This window comes from Papio anubis, chromosome 7, assembly GCF_008728515.1.
Source record: "Papio anubis isolate 15944 chromosome 7, Panubis1.0, whole genome shotgun sequence".
NCBI lineage: Eukaryota > Metazoa > Chordata > Mammalia > Primates > Cercopithecidae > Papio > Papio anubis.
Window position 1 is genome coordinate 6,153,238 of NC_044982.1, and position 19,958 is coordinate 6,173,195.

At 48.5% G+C, this 19,958-nt stretch overlaps 2 protein-coding genes across 7 annotated transcripts in view; one reads left to right on the forward strand and one right to left on the reverse strand.

The window, feature by feature from the left end:
• Nucleotides 1-18,975, reverse strand: part of WDR25 (WD repeat domain 25) — a 150,696-nt gene extending 131,721 nt beyond the window's left edge. Inside the window, exons 1-2 of one of the 4 annotated variants that reach the window (XM_003902270.4) lie at nt 18,872-18,975; nt 14,602-15,438 (exon numbers count right to left, since the gene is read on the reverse strand). In XM_003902270.4, the coding sequence (XP_003902319.1) occupies nt 14,602-15,399 (798 nt within the window). In that variant the 5' untranslated portion in view covers nt 15,400-15,438; nt 18,872-18,975. Of the gene's footprint in view, nt 1-14,601; nt 15,439-18,556 lie in introns of all 4 variants that reach the window. The other 3 variants (XM_009212257.2, XM_003902271.4, XM_009212256.4) reach the window with 3 other exon arrangements.
• The window catches only part of WARS1 (tryptophanyl-tRNA synthetase 1), a 43,954-nt gene continuing 42,556 nt past the window's right edge, over nt 18,561-19,958 (forward strand). Inside the window, exon 1 of one of the 3 annotated variants that reach the window (XM_003902266.4) lies at nt 18,561-19,106. The gene's annotated coding sequence lies outside the window, so the exon portion shown is untranslated. The other 2 variants (XM_031667846.1, XM_031667845.1) reach the window with 2 other exon arrangements.

The following is a 19,958-nucleotide window of genomic DNA, read 5'->3' on the forward strand; positions in this document are numbered from 1 at the left end:
AACTGGAGAAAACAAGGGAAGAAAACAAATTCCTTGCCCTCATGGAACTTATATCAGAGCCCCTGCCATTTACAGATGAGCTCATTAAGACACAAAAAGATGAAAGGCCTTGGCACAGTTACACGACTACCTTTTTGGAGCTCCCAAGCAGGGAGGTGACTAGAACAATCCCAGAAAGCAGAGGCAGCAAAGGTGAGTTCAAATACCAGCCCCGTGCTTAGGAGCTACATGTCCTTCAATACCCCTCTCTGGTCCTCAGTTTCGTCATCTGTAAACGGGGCATACGGATGCTGATGCTGCCCCCAGCTTGCATTATGGAGTGCCTGCCATACGCCTGGCATTCTCCTGAGAGTCTGCCATGGGTTCTCTTGTTCAATCCTCAGAAGACTGAGGTGGATGCTGTTATTATCCTTGACTTATGATGGGGAAACTAAGGTCCAGAGAGTTAAGTAACTTACCCTAAGCCACACAGAAAGCACAGGCGCTGGGGCTGAACCCCAAAGTAAGACTCCCGGAGCTCTGCTGATTACCCAGCTGAGGGCAAATGAGAGGTAAACCCCCGTGTGGTGCCTGACCCGGCACAAGTACAGGAAGCGCCAGCTGGCCTTGGGCCACTGACCATCCAGGGCTAAAGCTGACGACAAGCCCAAGCGCTTCACCTGGCCATCCTCACTGTCCCCTCCCCACAGCATGCACAGCACAGGGCTGTCCTCCCCACCCACCTGGCTGCTCCTCATCAATGTCATTGTTGTTGTTGTTGTTTGAGATACAGGCTTGAGTGCAGTGGCACAATCATGGTACAATCATGGTTCACTGCAGCCTCAAACTCCTGGGCTCAAGCAGTCCTCCTGCCTCAGCCTCCCAAGTAGCTGGGACTACAGGCATGTGCCACCACACCCAGCTAATTTTTTAATTTTTTGTGGAGATGGGTATCACTATTTTGTCCAGGCAGGTCCCGAAATCCTGGCTCCTCATCTTCTAAAACCCAACTCATCCTTCCCCTTCCCTGAGGCTTTTCCTGTCCTCTGCCTCCAGCACTGACAGACCTAGCCCACTCTCCTATATATTCCTGTTTCCAGCACAGATAGCCCTGGAGGGCCTTTCTCATCATCCCTCTCAAGTCTGCTTTGATGTCTGTGCCTCATTCACCTTTTGCCAGCAAGAGTGGGTCTGGTCCCCTCTGATCCCAGGGCCTGGCAAAGAGCCAGAATTTAACTGCTAGCTGGACAGCCATACAGATGACCAAATGAAGAAAGAAGTGAGGAACCGGCCCTGCTGACACTGCCACTGAGCGCCCTCTCTGTTCACAGCAGAGACAGCATAAAGCAAGGCCCAAGGAATTCACAGGCCACACAGCAGCAAGTCCAGAAGCCTGGCTCATGGAGACGTCCCAAGGCTTACCAGCTGAGCCGTCCCCCAAGTCCACCACCCCAACCACTGCCAGCCATGTCACACTGCTGGGCCGGAAGACAGGAAGCCACACCTAGAGGGACCTGAGCTCCTCAAGAGTCTGCTGGGGTCACTGGGTGCACACCAGATTATTTGATCAACGAATCAAGGCAACTGGAGGCAAATTGGATTGCAAGCCTCACACGCTTAGGAACTCGGCTTAGGAGGCAATCACAGAATAAACCCCGGCTTGGAGTTCTTGATAATACCTTCCATTTGTAAGAGCGTTACCGTTTACAGAGTGGTTTCACACATCTAACCTCCTCTGATCCTCACAGCCCTGCGAGATAATTATATCACAGATGAGAATGCTGAAGCTCAGAGAAATTAGAGGAGGAATGTGCCTGACTCTCTTTTGAATATGCAGTGTGTGGAGCACTGTGCTCCGCTTGGGCGAGGCCCTAAGTGCAGTATTTCAGGGCAGAGCAGCTCACAGCCACCATCTTGGCCCTGACCACAGGACACTCAAGCCATTAAGGGCCTTGGAGCCCAAGGCCTGAGTGGCTGACCCAATGCCAGCATCTACTTCCCAGCCCTCCAGCAACATGGGCTCCAACCTGCACTACACCCCTCCATGCAAAACGGCCCTCACTCCCTTTCCAAGTAGTCTACTGCCCGAGTTGCCCAGCTCTGAGCACCGGAAAGTTCTCCTTCACCATGTGCTGACCTCTTCCCCCAACACACACACTTTCCACCATCTGTCCTACTCCTGCCCTGGGAGCAAACCCGAATATACCCCGTTCTCCTCCCACAGCAGCCCTGCCAGCACCTGATGACAGCCACCATTCCCCTGTCCCTGGGCTAACAGCAACACGCCAGGACACCCAGGTACCAGAAGCATATCAGAACACACTTGAATAAGAGAAAAGAACATGAAAAGAAGCCAGGACGAAAACAAACAACTTTTCTAAGCAAAGGTTACAATGAAAATCTGTTTTAATTTGTGTTTTTGTGTCTTCCAAAATAACACTTCAACTAGTTCAGAAAGAGACCACTTCTGTTTATAAAACGCTCTTTCATTTTCCCTACAGTTGTCAGGCTGTGTAAACACACTGCGAGTAGGGAGAGAGAAATTGCTACTTGTGAAACTTTTAATGCTAGCATGTATGTGAATTAGAATTCTAAACTCAGCAGGTTAAGAATGTTCTGAAAGCAATTTTGGTGTTAGTCTAAATAATTATAGATCACATTCACTTAGATAAGGGCCTTTGCCCCCTTGGGGCTTCAAGGGAAAATTCTAGGCACGATAGTTAAGCAAAATGGTTGGTTATTACGCAAGCTTTGCGGTGGCAGTGCAAATTGGTATAATCCTTTTGGAAAGCAATCTGACAGGAGATGTATCTGGACCCATGAAAATGTACAACCCTTTGACCCAGCAGTCCCACTTCTGGGAATCAATCCGAAAGAAATAATCCAACAGAAAACGGTTTCATGCATGAAGATAACCACTTCAGCATTATCTATAATAGCAAAAATTAGAAACCACCTAAGTGTCCAAGGGCGGCTAAGTAAATTACAGTTAATCAACTCGATAGAGCGTCATGGAACCAGTGAAAATTGACAGCCCTCCAAAGACGCGGAGGCGGCTGGTGGCACGGTGTGGCGCAGGCAGGGCTGGGGGAGAATGTTAAATGGAAAGACAGGCTGCAGAGCTGCACGCACACTCTTGACAAACACAGCTCGTATGGACCAGAAATGGATGGGAGGGTGTTCAAAGGATAATCATAATTTCAGTGTATGGTCGAGTTGGGGGATTTTGCCTATGGTTTTGAAATGCTGCTGAGTCATCTCCACAAAGGGCAAAAGGAAGGGCAGAGGAGAAGGGGCCGGGGGTAACAGAGGCTTGGACCCCTGGGATCACGTTTTCATCACACAGTTTGGAGAGCTAACCAAGCAGAGTAAGACAGAGACATGGCTGTAAAAGAACCCACTCAACCCACGGCTGGGATGTGCTGCCGTTTTTACCAACACAATAGTGAGATTCCCCCAAAATGTAATTACAGATGTAAAGAAAACAGTGGTCCCCAATTACACTGTCTAAAATGATTGAGGACCCCAAAGAGCTGTTGTTTTTTCAGATTATAGCTATGGGTACTTAGCATATTAGAAGTGAAAACTGAGGACATTTTAAAATATTTATTAATTTATGTAAAAGTAACAACAAACCCACCACATGTTAACAGAAATAACATATTCTTATAAAAATAACTCTATTTTCCAAGACCAAAAAAAATTAGTGAGAAGGCATTGTTTACATTTTTGCAGATCTCGTTAATGTCTGGCTTAATACAAGACAGCTGGGTTCTCAAAGCTGTGTCTGTATTTAATCTACTGCAAAAGCACATGGCCCATAGCCTCTGGAAAACTCCATGTACACTCAGGAGAGAATGAGAATGAAAAAGGCAAATAACTCCTAGGTATTATTATGAAAATAGTTTTGACCCCCTGAAAGGGTCTTGAGGCCCCCCAGGGATTTGGAGACCACAGTAAAAACCACAGCAATAAATTACAGCATTAAAAACTGCTACTGCAGTATGTGGAGGGAAAGAAGGGTTTAGATTAGATGTATAGTTGGAGCTCAACTATGTTGAATCTTTTTTTTTAAGGCTGGATGAAAATATACCAAAAAGTCTGCAGTCATTGCCTCTGGGCGGAGAGAAAATGGGCAATTTGTTTCTTCTTTATACCTTTCTGTTCTTTCCAGATTGCATTTCTTTTATGGTCAAAAACAACATTTCTTTTTTGAGGAAAGGTTTGGGAAGCTGTGGCGTACCCATGCCCTGCGGAATAAGCCGGATGAGAAGAAGGTCATTTTAAATCATGAATAGCCAGCATCAGTGTGGGGGAGCGTCACGAAGCCGGCTGCTGGGGACCGCGGCGCTGCTCCTTAATATGCCCATCGATCCCTGGCACCACGCACACATTCATCATGGTGGCACAAGGCCTGCCTGGAACCCACTGACGAGAACTGAAACTGGCTCAAGCTAATCACTACTAGATGAAGGTCAAATATAGGTGACGATTTATCAGATCTCAGGGTGGGGGAGGACATGCCATGCTCTAGAGCCACGGACAATTACAAAGGGACAGGGCCAGAGACTTGACGACGAAAAATGTCAGGTTTTCTCTGTTAAAAAAATAAATGAAATACCAAAACTCAACATCACACAACACCCTGGTGGGGGAAGAGGGTAAAATATGATGAAAGGTCAATATTGTTAGTATGTAAATTGCCCAGATAAGAGAAACGCTAAGACTACAGGAGATGAATGGACAAGAACCAGGATAACAAATGCTTGTTTAGAATGAACGAAGTGCCGGGCCCATTCTAAAAGAGTTGTACGTAAATGAACTCACTTGGTTCTCAAACAAGACACCATTAAATTAGCAGACATTTTCAAAAGGTAATAACTCCACCACTGTGGAGGGTGAGAAGACACAGCCACTTTTACACAGAAATGATGGTATGTGTCAGACACTGAGCACTACAGAGTCCCCAAAAAGAGCGGCACAGATCTGCACACTGGTGGGAAAAGACGTGCTGGACAGTGAGAAAACCAAGCTGGAGGACAGGATGGAGAGTACAGTCTGCACACTAAACACGGAGACCTTGACCCTCTTCCCCAGCTCAGATGCCGGAAGGCTGGCAGCAGGCCAAGAGCCCACCCAGAGAAGACGCCTCCCTGAGAAGCTGACCAGGCTCAAGGAAATACATAAAAATAATCACAAGTGGGTTCCTATGATGAGCGCCAGCCTGCCGCCTCATAATCCCACATCCGGCCCGCTGCAAACAAAGTCCCTTTGCCCCCACACCAGTGCATGTGCGTGCACACACACACAGCTTTCGGTCAGGTCAGCTTTTTAGGGCCTCCCTCCCTAATTGGAATGAGCAGCAGGAAATCTCTTAACATGGAATGCAGACACCAAAACAAAAAAAGACCAAAGGAGATAAGAAAGAGACAAACATTTCAGAAAACAGGAAAACTTTCAAAGAACTCAAAGAGCTAAGAAAAGACCTTGTAAATATACAATAAAAAACAATATGTTATATTTTAAAAAAAAAGGAACATTCAGAAAATAAGAAACAGCTCTTGGAATGTAAAAATATGACAGAACAGAACACTTCCCTGAATATATATTATGCTTCAATTTAAAAGTTTATGACAGCAGAAATACAAATTCAAAAAAAGCATTGAAAGATAGATAAAGTGGAAGAAATTCCCCAGAAAAATAAAACAGAAAGGCCAAGAAATAAAGAAGAGAAACCCAGAAGCTCAATCCAGGGACATTCAGGATGCCCAAGCAATCAGAGTCACAAAGTCAACGACCTTCACCAGCAGCAGCCCCCCAGGGTGCCGCTCAACTCTGTATGGCCCTCGTTCTATGGGGGGCCAAGGTCCCCAATGCCTCACTCCCAGCAAGGAAAGGCAGGCCTGGAACAGCTCCACGAGCCCTGGCAAAGCAGAGTTCTAGTACCGCTTTGGTTGTAGGTTTCTAAAGCCCTTCTGGTCCTCCCTGCAGTATCACAGTATTCCATGTAGAAGATCAAGATACACTATCCTCTGCCAAGTTCAGGAAACTTCAGGAAGCTTGCCAGAGTGGAGGTCAGGTGAAGGCAGGCTTCCGGGTATCCTGGGCTGACACAGTTGGTCTCACTCACATGTACCTTCTGACTGCCCCTCAGTGCTTCTGTCCCCTAACTTGCTCCACTCCCCCCCAATATATGATGGGTCTGCATGAGAGCTGTGTCCATCTGGGAGAACAGACAAAAGAAAACACCTGATGAGAAACAGCAGAAGCTAGAAGAGAAGCTTAAAAGGTTGGAATGACTTACCTAACACTTCTCTTAAAATACTAACAATCTGGGGGAGAAATGACCATCCTGTGATTTTAAATGCAGGCTACGAAAACAACGTACCTGCAGTATGATTAAAACTAGTTGATACATGTAGGGAAAAAAGACTAGAAGGAAATGCTGCTTGCAAAATGTTCACGGTCATTAGGCTTGAATGAAGGGTCCATGGTTTATCTTTTAATTTCTGCCATCTTCTTGTATTTTTCTCCAAAATTTTACCACTTTTATGATAAAACAAATTAAATCTAAAACAACTCATTTGGACACAGGCCATCACTGGGCATTAGACAGGCACCTTTAGGAGTCTACTGTCTCCAAGTTTTAAAAGCAACAAGAAATAATTTACTAGACTGTCTCAACCCCTAAGTGCGCCAATTTTGCAATCTGCATTTTTCAATTACATTAAAAGCATTTTTCCAAATTGCTCTATCCTTCCCTTAATGACATGGTATGAGAGTGAATGAGGCTTGCTTCTCGAGGACAGAACCTGTACCTTCACACGGCTGTTTTCTTCCTGTCAACATCTGGTGAGCACAAGGCCCTGCCCTTGGTACACCGAACTGTTTAAGTTAAACGGAATGAACTTATTAAAAAGCAGAAAACACAGCTTGGGTTCTGCTACACTTTAGTTTTCTTATTCCTCTCCAACCCGAGGTTTTTTCTGTAAGACACAAGATTGTAAGGCAATTGGAACTGGGAAATGTCTCATTTGTTGGCCTCAGAAACGTCGCGGCTTTCACATGGGGGAGGAGGAGTGTCAAAAACACTTCACTTCCCACGAAGAGAAGATTCCAGCTCTGAATCTCATGGCTCTTCCCAGAGGCTCCACAGCCCTGCTGCCAACCAGTCTAAAGCCCCTCACTCCCAATCCTGGGGTAATTCAGGTGATTCCGAACTTCCTTTGGAAGGTGGGAAAGAAGAAAAGCAGATATAGCGTCCAGTCCAGGAAGCATCCAAACACCTACTGCGTGTCCTCGGGCAAGTGTCTTCCCCTCTCTGGGCCTCTATCAAATGAACCAGATGAACGCTATGCATGCACGCACATGTGCACACACACATCACCCATTCTCTCCTCACCTTCATCTAATTACCCTGGATGCACTATTAATCATTCACTCCCCAAATACCAAAGGACCACTACCACCACCCAAACCTCCTTCCCAGCTGCGCCTCTCATTTCCAATAGATTTGCCTCGTGCTTAGAATGAATTGCCAATCATCTGCATAATGTTCCACGACTCCTCACTCCACACATCAAATCATTTCTCAGTCTCATTTTGTAAAATCCATCAAGAATAATTCTTTCAAAACTGAAATAAACCCTCACTCTGGCACTTGGAGCCATAAATTCCTTGTCTTTGAATGTGAAATATATCACTTTCTACAAAGCACATCTAAGATACCCTAATATAATCAGATTCACTAACAATGATAAATCAACAGGATCCTGTAATACATAAAAATGCAAATCCAAACCACCCCAGAAATCATCTCTTCTCCATACGTCCCTTAACAGAGCCATAAAATTTGGAAGCTGGGATGGAGCTTGGACACCACTTGGGTGAAGGGGATACGCTTTTCCATCCCTTATTCTCAGAGGCAGGAGGGCAGCGTGGGGGTGGTAGCTCTTTCTGCTCAGGCTCTGAGTCTGAAGCTTCCCTGCTTGCCCCTATCATTTACTTGTCCGTGTGACCACGGATAAGTCCCTTGACCTCTTTGTGCCTCAATTTCCTCATCTGTAAAATGGGAATGAGGACAGAAGTGGCCTCTCAGGCCTGTAACGAAGAGGAGATGGTGCATTTAGAGCATGCCTAGTACATGGTAAGCACTCAGCAATGGCTCAGCAATGGCTAGTGCTCTCCATTCTCTCGATGAGAGAGAGACGCTTTAAATGTGACCAGTTTGGGGACAGGGACTCAGCTCTCCAACACAGACCTGCCAAGTGTTCAGTACATGAAAAGGCAGTGCATGAATGGCTTGGCACAGACAATCCTCAAACTCTTTAGATTCTAAAAGTATTTATCTCAAGAACACGGAGATTGAAATGCTTTAAAAATGTGTGCATAGAGACAATGAAAAGATTCACAAAAAACAAGAGTTACAGTAAGTTGGAGGATTCTGGGTGATTTGTCTTTTCTACACTTTGTTTTATAACTAATCAATACAGGTACAGGGGAGTCAGAAACATGCTTCCTCAGCCTCTCCCTTGTCAGGCACTAGGCTGGATCTTCTCATTACAGCTCTACAGCAACAACCATAATTGGTGGCCATTTGCCAATTATCCCCATTTTACCAGTGAGAAACTAGGGGATCAGAGAGCCTAAGCGATCTTCCCAAAGTCACATAGCTACCAAGCAGAAGATTTGGCATGGGAGCAAAGGAGTACAACAGTGGCACTGAAGGTTTGCCTGTCTACTCAGGTCCCACTCACCACACACAAGGGCTTTAGCTAATGCCCGGGTGTAAATCAAAGCCCATCTTAACTGCATTAAGGCAGCAAAAAAAGACAACATTTTTTTTTTTTTTTTTGAGACAGAGTCTCGCTCTGCCGCCCAGGCTGGAGTGCAGTGGCGTGATCTTGGCTCACTGCAAGCTCCGCCTCCCGGGTTCATGCCATTCTCCTGCCTCAGCCTCCCGAGTAGCTGGGACTACAGGCGCCCGCCACCTCGCCCGGCTAGTTTTTTTGTATTTTTTAGTGGAGACGGGGTTTCACCGTGTCAGCCAGGATGGTCTCGATCTCCTGACCTCGTGATCCGCCTGTCTCGGCCTCCCAAAGTGCTGGGATTACAGGCTTGAGCGACCGCGCCCGGCCAAAAAGACAACATTTATGTACAGCCATATTCACTGCAATACTGATTATTTTTTAAACAAAAGCAGGAAATTATAGGAAGCAACATGGAAATGACAAAGCAAAGTATGAAATTTGAGACAGTTATAAAAATATATTTGGGGAAAAGTTTTTAATAAGGTAGAAAAATTCCCCTTACACATTACAAAAGATTGGGCAGCAAAGAAGAATTCAAAACTGCACATACTATGCAATAAGCCCAATTATGTAAACAGATAGGAATGCAGGGCCGCAGACCAGGGAGGCCCCTCATGTTAATGAGGCACTGACTTGGGGTTGAGAGTTATCAATGATTTCTGTTTCTCCTTCATACTTCATATTGCCGCATCATCAGAGTTTTTCACAATAAGCATCTATGACATTCATGATCAAAAATTAAAAGGTTTTTTTAAAAAAGTATTTTAAGGAAGCTTGTTACTGGAAGAATTTCTAGAGCAAATTATTCTGTAAAGCAAATAAACAACATCTAACTCATATATTTTCTTTAAAAACCTTCTATGTTTTAGAACTGCAGGTTTTCATACAGGTACAGAAGGTCCCTGGAAGCAGAAAACACATCTTATTCCTTTGGGACTCCTTCTCAGTGCCTGGCAGAGGGTTCTATACATGGGAGCATTCAATAAAGGCTGGTTGTATTTGGTTAAAGCAGGCCATGTACACGTTTTCCTTCAAAAACAGGCATCAAAGTCTGAATTTCTACCTTTACGTGCAGTGGGTGTTCAAACACGTTAAGCCGAACGAGTTCACTGGGAGATGAAAAGAGTATATAAAAGGGTATCCATGCTGGGATCACAGCTGTGAAAAAAACATGCACCTTCACAGACAGGGGCAAGAATGGATCGTCAGGAAAGAGCCGTGGTGCAGAATTATGAGTCATTGTTTTATTTTACTTAATTTATCTAGCTGTAAATTTTTCAAAACTAATAAAAGCATATTTTACAGCTCACAGAACATTTAGAACATATTAAAATAAGTATCTTTCCACTGTAATATGCCCAATTGAAATTTATGAATTCTAAAGCTACATTTTAAGGAGATGAAGGAACTGGCACTCCATGTTCTTTAGATTAATAAGTTGGGCTGTGTTGTTTTTCTCCTGATCAGAAAGAAATCATTTTTCAGTAAATGTTACCTTGAATCAAGGATTCTTCCACATTCTAGAAGCTTGGATGAGCTGCTTATATTAAGTCTTACTGTGCCCCCTAGTGGCGAATAGGATTGATCCACTCAAAAGACAATCCCTTCCCAAAGGCTTGCGATAAAATCCAAAAAATTTGTTTTAATCTTTATCGATCACTTAACATGTACACAATTTTGTGCCAGATGCTGGAGAATATAAAAATTGGTTCTGGCTCAGGAAGCTTAAAGTCTAGCTAGGTGAAGCTGATATGCTTCCATGGCTACATATGTAAAATAAGACATCAGCACAAGTCAAGGAAAGAAAATTCTTGGGGAAAAGCAGGAACTCGAGCACACACTAAGTGCTGCTATGTGCCAGGCACTGCGTGATTCACAACTAATATCGTTTACTCTTCACAAAAACCCAGCAAGGCATGTTTAATTCTCTCCACTTTACAGATACTCAAATGAAGGCTCAGAAGTGAGGTAACTTGCCAGAGACCACACAACCAAGGGGCTGGCCGCAAAGGAAGGACCCCAGCAGGTCTTGTCACCCAGCCCCAAGCTCTTCTCTCCTTCCTGATTCCGCAGGGGCCCAGAAGACACTGGCAGATTTTAACCAAAAGGCAGGGGGAAAGCACCCTGGGAAGGGTACACTGCTGCACCCACCTCTTTGAGCTCATTCCCCGCTGTGCCCACCATTTCCTCCCCTCCAGGGACTGGGCTGCAGCCAGCCAGGACTCCTGCCTGCAACTGAGGCCCCATCCCCACTCCAGATCCATGCCCCATAACCACACACTGCCTTCCCCAGATCACTAGGTCCCCAAGATCTGCCATGCTGCCCCACCTCTGACACCAAGGAGGGAAAAGAACACCATGTGCTGCCCAGCCAGGCCACGCACAAACCTGGTGGCCCAGCAAGCCTGAGGCCTCAGCCAGGACTTCTGGTCACAGCTCCTGCCTGGCTCCCCACCGGTTCCCAATTCATCTTCCCATCCTGGCTCCTCCAGCCCCTGCCATACACTCTTCACACTGAAAAGTTGTTCAAAGTCAATTTGCCCAAAACCAATTTGCCAAATAACCCCATCACTGAAAATTGTCAAATATCTTAAAACAGAGAGAGGGCCCTGGCTCACCATTTGTATCTATGGCTTATAAAAGCCCTAATGTTCACAACACCACAGTAAAAAGAGGATCAGGAGACGCCGACCCTAGCAGCCATGCTGACCCTGGCCCAACCTCACAACAGCAGATGTGCTCTGCCATGGGAAGGCACCCAGGGCGCACAGTGCAGTGGGTGGGGCTCCCAAGAAGCTGCCTGGCAGCCCAAGGGGCCTGTGCCGGTGTCATCACCTGCAGCACACACAGTCTCCTCAGGACAGGCGGGCACAGCAGCGGCGCCTGGCCCCACCCAGGGTAGCCCCACAGACCTGGACTCAGGTCTCTGAATTGCCCAGAAGCAGGGCATTCCTACCACAGTCCCTCAGTCTGAGCCACCCTCACTGCCATTCCAAACTGGGCCCGCTGCGCCCTCTTCTGGTCATGAAGTGTCACAGTTAGTTGGCTGCTCACAGTTTCCCCTCCATGGGGGCAGAAACATCTCTCCCCCACATCCCCAGCGGCACCATCCCTGGCATATTCGTCTACTCCACAAGGCCAGAAATCAATGCCTCCACTCAGGTGCTCTCTGCTCAAAAACTAACGTGGGGATGCTTCTGTTTAGGAAATCTAAATTTCCCAGGCAAAAGTGACCCAAGCTGCCCCTCTGCCAGCAGGGCCCAGGGAGCGCTTCACACCACCAGGCGGAGGCCAGTCCCACAGGGCCCCAGGTCCACCCCTCACCATCAGGAGAACTCCAGAGGTGAGCAGACAGGTGGGCATCCACCAGGACACACCTGCTGTCCCCACATCTCTCCAGGAGGCAGTGCCCTGAGTGAAGGACACGCCGCCCATCTCTGCCCATAGCAACCCTCTCCTCCTCTAGCCTGTGCTGCCTTTGGCCAGGCTGCCCTCTCTCTCCCTCCGGGTCCCTCAGAGAGGACTGCCTGTGCCCCTCAGGTGGCTCACCCCACAGCCAGGGCTATCTTCCACAAAGCCCCTGCTGCGTGCCAGCCCCTAGACTGGATGCCTTGGATGCCACTGTTCACCCTGATTCCAGCCTATTGGCTGCACCATGGTGCTGCCCCAGGAGGCGAAGCTGCAGTCACCCCTGCAACAAGAGATAAGGGCGGGAGGCCCCTGGCCCTGCTCCCAAGGCCCACGGGCAGCAGTGGGGAGCGGAACATTCAAACAGCAGACAGTCATGAGGGACGCCCAGAGGTGAGAGGCTGGACATCAAGACGCCCTGCCAATCTGCCAGCTTCTCAAGTGGGGGGATTTGTGTGTCTCGATCAATGCTATTTCTTTAGCGCCTAAAACAGGACATTGCACAAAGCTAGAGCCCACTAAACACGTATTCAGTGGACCCAACAGGGAGCTTTTCAGAGAAGATGACTTTCCAGGCTGAACCTAACAGGCAGGAAAGCAAAGGGAGGAGACCCTGGAGAGGGTGGGGCGCGAGAAAAGCATGGAGGAAAGAAGGCCTCAACAGGAAGGTGAGCGCAGGGAGGACAAGGGCCACCACTCGAACTGGGGCCAGCCAGACACTGCGCAGGCCCACCAGCAACCCTCCGGACAGGCTTCCCACCCTCCAGCCCTTGCAGCGCAGACTTGGGAAAGAGAGCGGAGAAGCCCCAGGGCCACAAGATCAATCCCAGCAATGCTGTGATCCACACCAGAGATGCCAGAAGCCTCCGCGCACACTTCACAGCCCCCAGAGTGGCAGGAAAAGCACCAAAGACCTGAGTGAAAAATCCTGGAACTCCAGGCTGAAGAGAGAATATGACTCTCTCTCCCACAGGACTCTGAGTCTTGCTGGAAAAGAGCACAGACAAGCCACTTCAGGCTTTCAGTTCACCACTTAAAAATGACACCCATCAATTCAGCTCATTTCAAAGACATCTCTATACTTGGAGCTTCCTTTCCTCACTTAAGAAACTGCTTCCGAGGGAGAAAAGCTCAAAATGTAATTTGCAAGTGAAAAGATCTAGGAAAGTTGGTTCCAGAACTCTGAGGTAACAAAGGCAAGGGAACCACCATTTACTGAGCGCCTATGAGGTACCTGGCTCTGTGCAAGGCACTTTTTCAGCATTTTTCTCACATGAGCACATGACCCAGGTATGATTTTGCCCTTTTACAGACAAGACACCAGACTCCACAGGAAGGCGCTGGCCAGTGGTCGACCAGCTAGCTACTCTGCAGCAAGGCTGGATGTGAAGCCAGGTCCCTTGAAGTTATTTCCTTTCCAAGAGCTTTCTGTTCAGCTTGCATTTAGTTGGCACCCGCTACATATCAGGTGCTTTGCCAGCTGCGAGGAGAGAGAGGAGGGGCGCAGTACACAGCTTGAAGGGCTAGAGACAGGTCCCCGGTGGGCACAACGACCTATCACACTGTACTTGCATACTGTGGGGACTGCATTACTATTACTTCAGTAGCCTGTAAAATAAATAAGACAATGCAAAAAGGAGTTTCCATGTACAACCAGAAGTCCCCAGAAGGGCACGTGCAGCCCTCCCTGGCCTTGCTTCCCCAGCCTCAAGTCCCTCATGCTTGAAGCCAGCTCCCAGGCCCTCATGCTTGGAGCCAACACATACACAGGGCTCCTGCAGTCAAACGCACCCTTCCACCCCCATCACCAAGTGAACCTTCCCCTTCCTCAGGAGGCCTTTGCCGAGCCCTCCCGGGCTGGGCTGGTACCCCTCCTGTTGGGCTCCCAGAGCACCTGTGTGTCCTACTGGGGGCCCATCCTCACAGCCCAGGGTTGTGTCTGTCTACTTTTCCATGGCTCCTGCCTCACTGTGCAAGCCCTGACACCAGGGGCTGGGTCTACCTACCTCTCCTAACAGCTCCTGAAACCGGCACAGCACCAGGTACAGAGCTGGCATGGCTCAATGCTCCACAGGGTCACCAAGGACATCCCCAGTCCCCAGGGCTTGGTCCTGGGCCTGCTTTTCTTCTCCCACTATCTGACCTCCTCCCTCACGGCCTCTGAGAGGGATAAGAAACAGTATCCTCTGGTGACCTGAGCAAGGCAGCATCAGGGAAGGGTTGGGGCAGGAGGAACCTACAACCCAGGGCTGACCACAGATGACCCTTTCTCAAATGTGACAAAGAGAATTACAGAAATCTACACAAAAAAAAGTTCAGCCTATAACCTCCCTCCACTTCACTGTCATTCCAGCAGTGTATTCCTAAGAGCATCTGAAAGCAGAAGTTTTCACTCAAGTCTTACCTTGAAAGTTTTATCCATAGAAGTGGAGAGAAGCATGTGGCTCTTAGAAAGGACTGGACACCACTGAATGGTGTTGACAGGGCCCCTATGCCCTCTTAGGTGGAAAAGCACTTTCCTGGGAACCGTGGTTTCTTTATAATGGCTGTTCAAATATGGTTGAATAAACTCAGACACTCTGGGGCCCACATAGAGAGGGGCTGGGGCACGCCCTGCAGGGGGCCCCTGTGGCTCCATCTCTTTACTGTTGCCTGTTTCCGTGCTTAATGCCTGCAGTTGTCTTAGTCTTTTGGGGGTATAGGGTACTACACAGTCCTCACACTTTTTCTTCTGAAAAGAGCTGTCATTTTTACCTACAGTTTCAGATTCACTTTGAGCACAGAAAGATGACTTTGGAAAGTTCCTGGAGAGTTTTACTTGCTTAAAGCGTGCAGCTGCCAGGGGTATGTGGCTGGCTGGAACATGGCTTGTCCACAGAGAAGAACGAGAAGGCTCTTTGATGGGGAAGGTGACTTGAGGCTCCTTCCCAGGCCACTGTAGCCTCTGGCTGGGGCAAGAACCCCGATCGCTTCTCCCAAGCTGAGCCAGTGGAAGGCGATGGCCCCCTGGGTCTTCACAAGAGCCATGCTTTGTGGGCTGTACCCCTGCTTTGGGCACATCCAGTGTACCAGATGCAAAACCCTTCTCAGGTGGTCTGGCCACACCAGAAGTGTCTTTCATCTGGCCAGTGGCATCAAAACTTCCTGCAGGCTCTGTCTCAGCCTCCGAGTCCGAATCATCATACGCTACCAGCGAAGCCATTAAAGACAGAGTTCTTGCTGTCCTTCAAAGCCAAACCACCTAAGATCAAACAAAGTCAAGCATGAGAAAATGTACATGGAAGAATATGTATGTAGTTATAAGAAAACATGTCACCTAGGAAATCCAACAACTCAACACTCATAAGAATAAACACAGGCCAGGCACGGTGGCTCATGCCTGTAATCCCAGCACTGTCACCTCTGGGCGACAGAGGGAGACTCCATCTCAAAAAAAAAAAAAAGCGCTGGGTGCGGTGGCTCACGCCTATAATCCCAGCACTTTGGGAGGCCGAGGCAGGCGGATTACAAGGTCAGGAGTTCAAGACCAGCCTGGCCAACATAGTGAAACTCCATCTCTACTAAAAATACAAAAATGAGCCAGGCGTGGTGGTACGCGCCTGTAGTCCCAGCTACTCGGGAGGCTGAGGCAGTAGAATCACTTGAACCCAGGAGGCGGAAGTTGCAGTGAACCGAGATTGTGCCACTGTACTCCAGCCTGGGTGACAGAGACTCCATCTTAAAAAAGTAAAATTAGAAAAAGAAAAAAAGGAAAGAAAACTAAAACTTTTATTGAAGGACATAAAAGAAGACCTAGGCTGGGTGTGGTGGCTCATGCCTGTAATCCCAGCACTTTGGGAGGCCGAGACCGGTGGATCACCTGAAGTCAGGAGTTCAAGACTAGCCTGACCAATATGGTGAAACCCCGTCTCTACTAAAAATACAAAAATTAGCCGGATATGGTAGCAGGCACCTGTAGTCTCAGCTACTCGAGAGGCTAGACAGGAGAATCATTTGAACCCGGGAGGTGGAGGTTGCAGTGAGCTGAGATCATGCCACTGCACTCTAGCCTGAGTGACAGAGTAAGACTCTGTCTCCAAAAAAAAAAAAGAAGAAGACCTGAAGAGACAATGCCTACAGAGAAAGGGACAGGACTTTAAAAATGCCTTTGGAAGGTCCATTTTGGTCATATGTGTTACAAGTTTAAACACATCATTTTCACCTCACCAACCCCACTGTAGAACTCTATCCTACACAAATACTAGCATATGTTTGCTAGATGTATAAATCCATGAAGATAAATGTATAAAGAAAGCCTACTGCACTGCTTATTAGCAACCAGTGAGAACATATGCTCATCATCATGAACGAGGTTAGGTCTGAAAATACTGAAATCAAAAGATGTCCAGGATCCATGGTGAGAAAGGCCTGCCACGCTCCTCTGCATCACTTCCCTGTGCTCCAGCCCTTCCCTCTTTTCTCTCTGCCTGAAACATTCTTCCCCCAGATATCCCATCTCTGTAGCAGCCAGCTGGAGGCCTAAGGTGTTGGTCCACCCAAGTGTGCAGGGAGCAATTCTGAGGGCATGATCCAAATTCACCCGTTTCACTCCCAACACAGATTCACGCTGCAGTGAATTTCTACTTGTAAAAAAAAAAAAAAAAAAAAAAAATCTTTCTGGGCAGGGCATAGTGGTTCACGCCTGTAATCCCAGCACTTTGGGAGGCCGACGTGGGCAGATCACCTGAGGTCAAGTTCGAGACCAGCCTGGCCAACATGGTGAAACCCTGTCTCTACTAAAATACAAAAATTAGCCGTGCATGGTGGCACACGCCTGTAATCCCAGCTACTCAGGAAGCAGAGGCAGGAGAATCACTTAAATCCAGGAGGCAGACGTTGCAGTGAGCCGAGATCGCGCCATTGCACCTCAGCCTAGGCGACAAGAGTGAAACTTAGTCTCAAAAAAAAAATTCTTTCTGAAATTCTGAACCATCATGCACAATACATTGTTATCAATTAGTTCCCAGAAAGAAGTGCTTTGGTCTGGATCAATGTTTTACTTCTATGCTGTTAGCACCAAGTACAATCCAGAGAAAAAGAAGGGTGCTGGGCACACCCAGGACAGCAGAGGGCGCGGTGGAACAGCACAGAACGCCTAGGCAATAGACTAACTTCCAAGAAAATCCAGTGCAACCAAACTTAATCAAACAGGCCAAGGTCCGCCTCCATCTCCCAACAGGTGGAGTCAGATCATATGAAACAGATTCCCTCCAAGTCCTTTGCTAAGTCATTCCAGACAGCCTATTACCCATCTCTTCTGCTAGACAATGGGTTTCAATGTCCCCTGGAATCAACCACCCAACCCCTTCCACACCTTTCCCCCAAATGGCACCATTCGCCTGAGGGTTCCACTGGTCTACAAGTCAGGTCATCATTCCATAAATGTCTGTAGTCAGTCTCCTCTAGTAATGCCGCCCCTGTTCACAGCCCATTCTAGGCAGGTAACAACTTCCACACACAAAGCCAGAGTTCAAATAAAATGGGTGGGCACAGTGGCTCACGCCTGTAATCTTAGCACTTTGGGAGGCCGAGGCGGGCAGATTACCTGAGGTCAGGAGTTCAAGACCTGCCTGGCTAACATGGTGAAACCCCACCTCTACTAAAAATTTTTTAAAAATAAAAATAAAAATAAAAAACAAATTAGCCGGGTGCAGTGGTGCATGCCTCTAATCCCAGCTACTCTGGAGGCTGAGGCCGCAGAATTGCTCGAGCCCGGGAGGCAGAGATTGTGGTGAGTAGAGATCACGCCACTGCACTCCAGCCTGGGCTACAGAGCAAGACTTCGTCTCAAAAAAAAAAAAAAAAAAAAAAAAAACTTCTAAAGCCAGTCAGCCAGCTCATCTCAGATGGAACTAATATAAAAGACTAATTATAAACTAATGGAACCGTGCACTGCAAATAATTTGGCATTTCTGTTCTCCAAATGCTAAACCTGGTCCCCAGGCCACTCTCAACTCCTCTGCCCAGGCACCACCCACCACGCACCCGACTCCTTGCTGTCAAAAGGATCCCACAGATTCCCACCACCAGAGTGCCCGTCCTCCCTCTGGAAGGTGGTGAGGGATTAAACTAAGAGGAACTGAGACAGATGGAAGGGAAGGCAGGGACACTGGAGAAGAGTCTAAGGAAGAAGCGAGTGACTCTGACAATCACTATCAGCATGTCAGCCCCATGAGGACAGGGCTTTCTGTGTTTTGTTCACTATTCAATGCCCAGCGTCCAAAAATATTTCTGGAATGCAAACAGGTGGGAGGGGGAGATGCTGAGGAAGTAAAAGAAATAGGATATTGCCATTCAACAAACATTTCCTGATTACCTACTCTTTGTCAAGCCCTATGCTGGGTCTTGTGTGGGTGGAAATTAAACACAAAACACAGATCCCCCGGAGGCCCCAGACTGATGAAGGCAACAAACAAGATACGACCAGAGATGGATTTTGAAAGATGAATAGGAGTTAGCCGAGCTGTCAATAGTAAGAAGTAAGGTTGGTCCAAGGCACAGCGCTTTCTGAAGGAACAGGAAGTGATAGGAAGGCGAGCGGCTATGAGAGACCGCGTTAAGAGGCGCGGGGCGCTTATGGACGCTGCCCAGTCCCGGCCCCCTCCAGCCCGGGGCCCGCCGCTCACCACACGCACCGGAAGCGCTCGGTTCACCCGGAGGCTGACCGGCCAGCACACCACTGTCCAGTCACGTTCCGACTCGGCCCTGGGGCCGCCAGCCAATCAGTGGAGGCCTTTCCCCGCCCCCGCGTGAACAACCAATGATGGCGCCGTCGGGCCGGAAGTTGTTCCGTCCGGATGGCGTTTCCACGGACGCCCCGGAGACAACCCGTGGCTGAGCCGGGAGTGCTGACGGGCCCGGCTGGGCCGGGTAAGCGAGGGGAGTGAGGCCGGGGCGGAGTGAGGGAACAAGGGAGGGAGTAATGGAGGGACGCCCGCGCGGCGCCCAGCGGCCTGGCCCTCCAGGCAGTATCCTGAGAGCCCGGCTTGCTGCTCGCCGCGTTCTGGCACCGTGAAGGGCGCGGATCCTGCCACCGACCCCTTGCTCCTTTCCTGTGAGCGCCGCCGACCCACCCCGTCCCCCTTTCCCACCGACACCAATCCTTCATCATCTCCACCTCTTCTCTTTTCCCGAGAAGAGAGGCCCCCATTTTTATTTAGCGCTTGCCATGTGCCAGAGACTTTGCCTAGTGTTGCACTTAGTCCGCTCAATGGTAATGTTAGCAGGCTTCTCCATGCCCATTTCACAGATGAGGAAACCGAAGGGAAGCAGAAAAGTAATGTGACCCTTGCCCAAGGTTTCGAGTAAGTCCAAGCTGGGATTGAAACCCAGGGGTCTGTGACCTCAGAACTCCCCATCTTTCCACTACACTGCGCCGCCTCGGTGAACAAATGCGGGGAATTTACGGTTTCTCTTTCTAACGCCCACGACTCCACAAAATCAGTCACACTGACACTGAGGGGGGGGAACGGGAAGAGGGTGGAGAGGTTAGTTGGAGGCCAGCGGGGGGTGAGGGGTGGCTGATGCAATGCCCAGCTAATGGCTCGATTCTCAGGAGGGTTTCATTGGTCTCAACCTGGTCCCAGGCAGCCCACCTCTGATTGGACAGTCTCATCAAGAAGGTTGGTCAGGAGCTCAAGTGTTTCTGAGAATCAGGGCGATTTATAAGAAAAGCTTAGCTGAATGCAGGGTGGGGACTGGTAAACAAAAGGAAGAGAAAAG